The 9,090-nt window shown below is 38.0% G+C and overlaps 1 protein-coding gene across 1 annotated transcript; it reads right to left on the reverse strand.

Moving 5' to 3' along the window:
* Positions 1–4,796: 4,796 nt before the first annotated feature.
* LOC144371441 (nuclear receptor-binding factor 2-like) lies at positions 4,797–7,762 on the reverse strand. The gene is made up of 2 exons (XM_078033757.1): positions 7,739–7,762; positions 4,797–6,018 (listed from the first exon to the last, which is right to left on the reverse strand). Exons 1-2 carry the CDS (start codon positions 7,760–7,762, stop codon positions 5,311–5,313), a joined length of 732 nt encoding a protein of 243 aa, XP_077889883.1. The 3' UTR covers positions 4,797–5,310.
* Between the last annotated feature and the right edge of the window lie 1,328 nt (positions 7,763–9,090).

Below are 9,090 nucleotides of genomic sequence, written 5' to 3' on the forward strand. Positions count from 1 at the left end.
TATTTGGAGCTCAAGAATTTCAGAGGTCTCAGTCCATAGATGGCCATCTCCAATGCTCTGGGCCCAGTTGAGACAGAACATGTGACAGGAATGCAGCTTTCCAGCCACACCCTACCTGCCCACAGTTAACCATATCAGCGAATTAATGCACTAGTTATGTGTAAGCTCTCATAAACCCAGTCATTTCACCTCTCACATGTGAGCTTTTTAGGAAACAACTTCCATCTAAGTCACAATGTGCATCGAATGTTTAAAAATTATAAATACTACAAATACAGGCTTTCTATCATGAAGACCTAAAGTTTGCTTATGGAAGTAGTAAGGATTGATTTGAGTCATGAAGTAACTAGTAGGAAGACGGTTATGTGAGATTAAAGGGAAAGGTAATAGCAGACATAATTGGGTACAGATCACTACTACCACCATAACTAGGAAATAGTTGTGTGCATTCGTTTCAGTTTTTCTTGCAGGAGAAATTGCCAAGTAAACAATTCACATTCTGCTAAAGTTGTCCCCTTACATATTAATCGTATTGGAACCAATTTTGCATGTTCAAACTAAACCATGGCCTGACTTTACAAAAGGATATTCTTTGAATCAAAGCTTTCTAAGCCAATGAAGCCATAGGATCTCAAACATTAGAAATTTTGAAAATCTATTTAGTGGTCATCATATAATATAATCTATCATTTTCATGTTACCTCCCCTGAGATATTAGTAGCAATTCAACCTATTTAGATTAAGTCAAGTGCCAGTGTCACATATCTTCTAAGTACTATACAAGCTGCAAAATATTTGCTACTTTCACATATTCAGAGTTAGGGATGACTTTGTTAGAAGTATTCCATTCACATCTCTCAAACTTAAGTAGTTAAATTTTTCAGAGTCAATCTAGTGTGTTCCAGTATTTGAACATATATTCCACAGGGCTCAGTGGGCCAGGAGCCAGTATTGTCAACTAAACTTTAGGGAGGGGTTTGATTCAAAGGAAGAGGGCTAAGGGTGTGACTCAATGTAGAGTGCTTGCCTAACTTGTGATGCCCTAGATTCAATCACTAGTACCAATAAAGATTCTCATTTTTAAATGTATCCTTGGTTCCTTCACCCTTAATCCTATCATACTTGTAATGCCCCATCCTTTTTAATTCTATTCCTGATTTAGTACTTATGTTAGAGAAGCAGGCAAAGAACTGCAAAAATTTACCCAACCCTCACTCCAATTCATATGACTACTGAAAAATCCTAATGAACAAGATTATTCCAAATATTTCTTGATTCTCCAGACCCAGTGCCTAACTGTGCCCCCCTCACTTTTAGAAAAATGGAAGGATAATCCACTTAAGACTCCTTTACTTTTTTTGAGAGGGAGAGGGGGATACTGGTTGATTTTACCACTGAGCCACATCCCAAGATCTTTTTAATTTTTGCTCAGAGCCTCACTAAATTGCTGAGGCTGACTTTGAATTTGTAATCCTCCTGCCATGGCCTCAAGTAGTTGCTGGGATTATAGATATGTGCCACCATGCCCAAGGTCCCCATTTAATTTTTTTTTTAAAGGATACCACTAAATTGTTGATGCTGGTCTTGAATGGGACCCTATACCTCAGGCTCTGAATTCACTGGGATTACAGGCCTGTGCCACTGAACCTGGCACTGGTCAGCCTTGAGTAAATCCTAGCAGCAAAACATGTAAAGTATGAGCAGACAGAAAATAAGTGGGAAAGCCTCTCATCCCTGAGCTAAGTTGGCCCAGTTTTTAAAGATATTTTATCTTTTAAGTCAGATTTCTGTATCTATTCTAGACAAAGCAAATTAATTAAGATATAAATCAGATCCTTTTCTTCCACAGCCAATCTAGCAATGACCAGAAAAGAACCAGTTTCTCACTCTCCACCAGATTGCACTGTTGGTCAGTAATGGCTTTTATAAAAGGAGGTACACTTCCCACTTTAAGGTGAAAATACCCTTAAAAAAAAAAGCCAGGCACAGCAGCTTGTAAGACTGAGAATCACAAGTTCAAAGCCAGCCTCAGCAACCTAGTGAAACCCTATCTCTAAATAAAATACAAAATAGGGCTGAGACTGCGGTTCAGTGGTTGAGTGTCCCTGAATCAGAAGCACAAAGATTCCAAGTTCAAAGCCAATCTGGGTCATTCAGGAAACCCTGTCTCAAAAGGGCTGTGGATGTCCCTTGGTGGTAATAAGCTTGCATACCATGCATGAGGCCCTGTGTTCAATACCTTCTACCAAAAACCAAACAAATACAACAGTGGTGCAATACTGTACTCCTAGTGACTCCAGGCGGCTCAGCCTATGGGCTGAGATAGTAGGATCCTGAGTTCAAAGTCAGCCTCAGCAAATTAGTGAGGCCAAAGAAACTTTGGGATAACCTCTCTCTAATAAAATATACAAAGATGCTTGGAATGTGACTTAATGATTAAGTGCCCCTGAGTTCAATCCCCAGTACCAAAAAAAAAAAAAAGACAAGGCATTTAAGTTAAACACACATTCAAGTTTATCCAGTTGACCTGTGAATAAGGAAAACAACTCAGTGAGACCCTGTATCTAAATTAAAAAAAAAAAATACAAAATAGGCCTGGGGATGTGGCTCAGTGGTGGAGTGCCCCCAATTTCAATCCCAAGTACAAAAAAAAAGATGTATGTATGTATATTCACACATATACACATAGAATATGTACATATGTAAATAATATATTTGTATGTGAGACACAAAAGTACCCATTGTAAAAAGCAATAAGTTCCAGTATTTTAATATCTTGAACTCACTTGAAGAAATATGTGCATTTCAATAATCCTGATAAAACACTAGAGAAGAAAACAATTTTTGAAAAAAAAATATTTTTTTTGGTACCCAGGATTGAACTCAGAGCACTCAAACACTGAGCCCCATCATCAGCCCTATTGTTACATCTTATTTGGAGACTGGGTCTCACTGAGTTGTTTAACACCTCACCATTGCTGAGGCTGGCTTTGACTTAAATATTCTCCTTTCTCAGCCTCCCAAGCCACTGTGATTACAGGCATGTGCCACTGCGCCCGGCAAGAAACTGATTATTTTGCAAATAACTTCCTCCTATTATGTTTCTTTTAAACAAGATTTCCAGGTTGTATGGATTACCATGACAATATGATCTAGATAAAAGTATTACTCCATACTATTGAGTTTTTCAAAGAAATGTTTTCTGAAAAGATGAAAATGAGAACTCGGGATCAGGCGTTAACACCCAGTTACTTCAACAGGTAAATTCAGGAGGAGTGCCAAGCTTGATACAAGCTTGTAATTCCAGTAGATCAGGAGGCAGAGGCAGGAGGATCAAGTTCCCAGGCCAGGCTCAGCAACTTAGCCAAGAGTCTATTTTTAAAAGGGGTGGGGATGTGGCTCAGTGGTTCAACACCCAGGTTCAATCCCTGGTACCCCCAAAAAGGAACAGTACAGTGAGAGACCACCACTAAGAAGAGACAAGACCCACCTTACTCATACAGAACAAATTATTTAGGGAAAGCAAGCTATTCTAAATCCCTTTAAGTGCCTCATACTAAACAGAAAAGATATAAGAACACATAGTAATCCTAGCCAGGAAATGTCCAGAGACTACAATGTAATAAAGAAAATAAGCATTATTTAAATCTACTCTGGAAGGTATTCTACTGCAAAGGAACCATCGCAGTCCTAGTCAAAACACACATAAACCAGGTGCAGTGGCAGGCGCCTGCAATCCCAACAACTCAGGAAGCTGAGAGTTGCTTCAGGTCAGCCTGGGCAATTTGGCAAGAACCTGTCAAAGGGAAAAAACAATTATAAGGCTAGGTTTACAAAATCTGGGATGTTATAACACTGAGATGAACAAATTAAGTAGTATAACTTTTAAGATGGTTTCATCTGCAACACAATAAGACAGGAAAAATATGACTTCTGCATGATCTCTTCACCCTTCCTACTTAGGCTAGTTTCCTCACAGAGAATAGGAGCATAACCCTACCTACTGAGCCCAATGAAGTCCTCACTCCCTCAGGAAGCAGTATGTGCCTCAGTCCCACAATTCCACACGGAAGTCCATGCTTTAACATACCTAGTGATCTGCAAAGAAATGTTTTGTTTACATCCTCTTCTTCTCCAACCCCTTCTCCTAGAAAAAAACACTCACTCACTGTGCTCCACTGGGTAAAGGTGCTACAAGAATGGCTGCAAGCTGCTTAGAGCAGCCCTGGACACTTTCCAGGTGAGTTCCACCAAAGAAAGGCTTGGAACATTTAGCTCTTGGGGATTTTTACTTGATTTTGCCCAAAATTTTCTCAGGAAATTCTACACTCTCCTTCAACACCTTTAAAGGGGAAAGGGACTGCAAAACAGTGGAAAATCTTTAACACACTAAAATAATAATTTGATAGCATCTGCTTAAATTCCTATTTAAAGTTTACAATATCCAGATGCCACACAGTTTGCTTTTCAACCACCAACCAGTCAACAAGGGTATAAAACACAATTACTTTATTGATTTCTTACAATCAAATACTGGCAACTAGCATTACTTCCACTTATGCATCATTAAAAAAAAAAAAAAAGGATCATTCCTTAGTATTTTTAAGTGATGCATTATATAACAAAGTTAGAACTTAAAATGCCCCCTGATTAATTATGTAAACTTCTAATTTTTTTTAAAAAAAAGCATAACTAATAATTTGGTTCTTTTCTTCATAAAATGAAAATTTAAATATTTCTCCTGATAGTCTTGGGGTCAGCATTATGTTATTAGTGCAAAATGTGGGTATTGTAGTTTCATCTAGAAAAGTGTGTATCCTATACACCTTACTTAAACAAACAAAATGTGCATAACAAAATGCATACAGTCAATGCATGATAGAAAGCATGTTTCAAATATATGGCAGGCTCTCAGGCCACCATTTTATTTAGGTTTTACATTATCATTTATGGCATTATAGATTAATTATACATAATACACTTTTATACATTTTAACTCTGAAGAAAATTAATTGGTGCTTAAGAAAATTATTCTAGGTAGCCATTTGGTTTGCATCAGGAGAAAGTGAATCTCCAGGAGTTTACTGTCTGCCAGGTGGGAACCATTAACTCTAGTGAGTAGATCAGCTACTCAATATATTTCACAGTGACTGATTCTCACATCCTGGCAATGCTGCTCCTGCCAATCAGCCAGATGGTAAATCACATCTGGAATTACTTGTATGTGTTTTTCCCTTTTTTATTTTTTTCTTCTTTTCTGGATTAACTGTGTTGCTGTATTTCTTCTGATCTCTCCAAAAGTATTCCATTTCAATCATTCATAATTCCTTTCAGAAAATCCTCAGACAGCTCCATAAGTGGAAGTTGTGGAGATGGAAAATCCAAGGGAGGAAGATTGGGTATTGGAATATCCTTGGCTTTCCCAGTATTTGCTGCAAATTTGTGCCAGGTTGAAGAAGCTGTAGCAGTGTCTGAATGTAGTGGCAAGCTCCATAATGCTGACTTTTCTATAAAATCAGCATCCACATCCAGCTCCTTATCTACTGGAACTTTTACAAGTCTTGCTTTTTCAGCTTTTAGTGCTTTATTTTCTTTCCTTAATCTTTCATTCTCAGCCACAAGGCACTCCACATGCCTTTTCAAATCTGCAATTTTAGTTGCCTGGTTCTCAATAATTGTTTTATCATCCTTCGGGGCTTTGCTTCCAATACATGGCTGTGTTGGCTCACTCTTTTGCTGAAGTAAACATAATAGTGTTTCTGAATTCCTGTCAAAGACTCCATGAATTTCAGAAAGGTGTTTCTCTGTACAAGGGCTGTAGTTCGGGGAAAGAAGGGGACTCTGACTCTCTGCATCCTCAGCAGAGGGTTTGTGAGATGCCTGAAGTTGGGTAGCTACATCCTTGTCTGTGTTCTGAGCTTTTGATCGTTCTTCACACTTTGCCCTTTTCCACTTCTCCTGAATGAGGAGGGACTGTTTCATGTGGCTATCCCTTTTCAATTCCAGTGATAAATGAGCCTATTTCACAAAAGGAAAATTACAATTTGCTGAATTTAATATTGAAAGTCTTTTTTGCTGTTAATATATGCTATTCCAAGAGCCTTTCTGACTTAACACTTAAAATTTTTATACTGTTTGCAATTTAGTAAAGATTCAATAATAATATCAAAATAACATAAATTAGAGAATTTTGTATTTTTTTTACTTAAGTGAAAGCACCTTTCATTAAGTTAAAATCCTAATCTCAATAATTCAGACAAAAGTCTGACTGTGCCTTACACTTCCTCCATCTGCAATGCCATGCCATTTGTAATCATCTTAGAATTGGAGAAATCCTTTCTCTTTAGAACTCCGTTCTATAGTAACCAAAATGAAAAGTCTTCATGTTAACAGAGATTTAGAAAGCTCAATGCAGGCAGATACTAATAGCAGGTTCCATAGTATCAAAGACACAAAGTTAAATATCCTATGATTCAGTGTTAAGACGTAAGTGGGTTTTCCCTGCCACTGATATCCCTCTCAGAAATTATCTCCTTATTTCAATTAGACATATATGTACTAAGTACTTCCTAGGTACCTGACATTTTACAATCAAGAAATCAGAAGCCAGGTTTGGTGGCACATGTTTATAACCCCTGCTACTTAGGAAGCTAAGGCAGGAGAATCACAAATTCAAGACTAGCCTGGGGAACTTACCAAGACTATGTCTCAAAATTTAAAATAGGGTTGGTGATGTAGCTCAATGGTAGAGCACCTGTCTAGCATGTATAATGCCCTGAATTCAACTCAGACCACTATTAAAAAAAAAAGGTATTTAGATAAAGGTATTTTTTAAACCTCAACAAACCTTCCTCTAGCATAAGAAATAAAGTCACTGGTGACACATATTTTGAAGTTAAGAACTTTTTAATGTAAGGCAGGGGGCATGGTGGTACAAGAAGCCTGTAATTTCAACCATTTGGGAGGCTTAGGAAAATCAAAAGTTCAAAGCAAACTTGGGAAACTTAACCAGACCCTGGTCACAAAATAAAAATAAATAAAAAGGCTGGAAGCATGTGGTCCACAGGTAGAGCATCCCCTAGGTTCAATCACCAGTACAGGGAGGAAGGAAGTCAAAAATAAAGAAAAAAATTCTCTAAGAATTCAAGAACAAACAAATGGGAGACTTCATATTTAAAAAATCTTCAATAAGCAGATTTATCCAATTGGATCCAGGCATGGTGGTGCACACCTGCAATCCCAGCAGCTCAGGAGCCTGAGGCAGGAGGACCACAGTTTCAAAGCGAGCCACAGCAACTTAGGGAGGCCACAACAACTTAGCAAGACCTGGTCTCTAAATAAAAAAATAAAAAGAGCTGGGGATATGGCTTAGTGGTTAAGCGCCTCTGTGTTCAATACCAGGCACTAAAACAAACAGCCCAACAATGGTCAAATATGAGCTACTAACAGGATGCAAGTTTCAGCATGTCTAAAAGAACAGGAATGAGGTTGGGGGAGAAGGTTGTTTCTGTATGCCATTATATCAACAGTTCACTTAGTTTTCACATTTTACACATTTCTAATATAGCACTTAAAGACCTACATTTGATGCCCCACCATCAAACAAAAACAGAAACCCTGCAGATTTTACAATCAAAGAACTTAAATAGGGGTAAAATGCTTTTTTTAACACATAATTCAAGTCTCCATTAAAAAATATTTAAAAATTTTTTTTGTAAACCTTAAGAACATGTCTTACCTGCTCAGACTTGGTCAGCTTCATAGCATCAGAAAGATATGCTGGCCAAAAAAAGAGGAACATTAATATATGAGTATCATCCTATAATTACCAGGTAAAAGAAGTTTTAATATTTCTCATACAGAAAAAGAATGATCTTACAAGCAGTAATGCTATGATTAGGTTTTGGAGGGATTTTTTTTTGTTTCAATACTGGTGAATGATCCCAGTGACTAAACAAGGGTTAGAGCTCTTTCACTGAGCTTCATCCATAGCCCTTTATACTTTGAGATAGAGTCTTGCTAAATTTCTGTGATTGGCCTGGAACTTGTGATCCCCCTGCCTCAGCTTCCCCAGTCTCTGGGATTACAGGCATTTGATACCTTAACTGGCAGGTTCTATGCTTTAAAATCCCTATGGAAGGGCTGGGGATGTGGCTGAGTGGTAGAGTACTTGCCTAGCATGTGGAGACCTACATTTGATCCCCACCATCAAACAAAAACAGAAACCTTACAGATTTTACAATTAAAGAACTGAAGATGATTTCATTTGAAAAATAATGTTTAGGAAGGATTAAAAAGTAATAAGAACCAGGCAGGTATAGTAGTGTATACCTGTAATCCCAGCAACTCAGAAGGCTGAGGCAGGAGGATTGGAAGTCTGAGGCAAGCCTGGACAACTTAGACTTTGTCTCAAAAAATATAAAAATAGCTGGAGACATTGCTCAGTGGTAAAGCACACCTGGCTGGGTTCAATTCCCAGTACTTAAAAAAAAATTTAACAAGAACCTGTTAGGTATTTAGTCCAAAATAACTCCCATTTTGAAAATTAGCACCTGGCAATCAAGCATGACCTTCCTTTTAGGCTCACCCCAAAAGACTCTCTAACTATTAAAACTATAGCAATGGTACCAAATAACAATCACAGTGTTTTTTAACTACTCCCTTGTACCTGACTATATATTTAAAAGACATTTTTTCCAGTAGGCTGCAGCACCTTACAGAAGGGCAGTCTAATAGATATTCTCTGTCAATAAACCTTTGCTTAAACTAAGATGTATGCCCCATGGATATTTGCCCCAGCTACCCTAAAAAAAACCTTTCAGACCAGGTGCAATGACAAGCACCTATAATCCCAGCAGTTCAGGAAGCTGATGCAGGAGGATCTGATGTCCACAGCCAGCTTCATCAACTTAGCAAGCCCCTGTCTCTAATAATAAAAAAGGGCTAGGAATGTTGCTCAGTGGGTAAGTACCCCGAGTTCAATCCCAGGTACCAAAAACAACAATAACCACAACTCTCTGACCTCAGGATCAATCTCTGGGTGACTTAATTAGTTAGGTACATCCTAACTTTCCCTCTTTTAGTAGATTT

The sequence above is a fragment of the Ictidomys tridecemlineatus genome, chromosome 16, assembly GCF_052094955.1.
Source record: "Ictidomys tridecemlineatus isolate mIctTri1 chromosome 16, mIctTri1.hap1, whole genome shotgun sequence".
Classification (NCBI taxonomy): Eukaryota; Metazoa; Chordata; class Mammalia; order Rodentia; family Sciuridae; genus Ictidomys; species Ictidomys tridecemlineatus.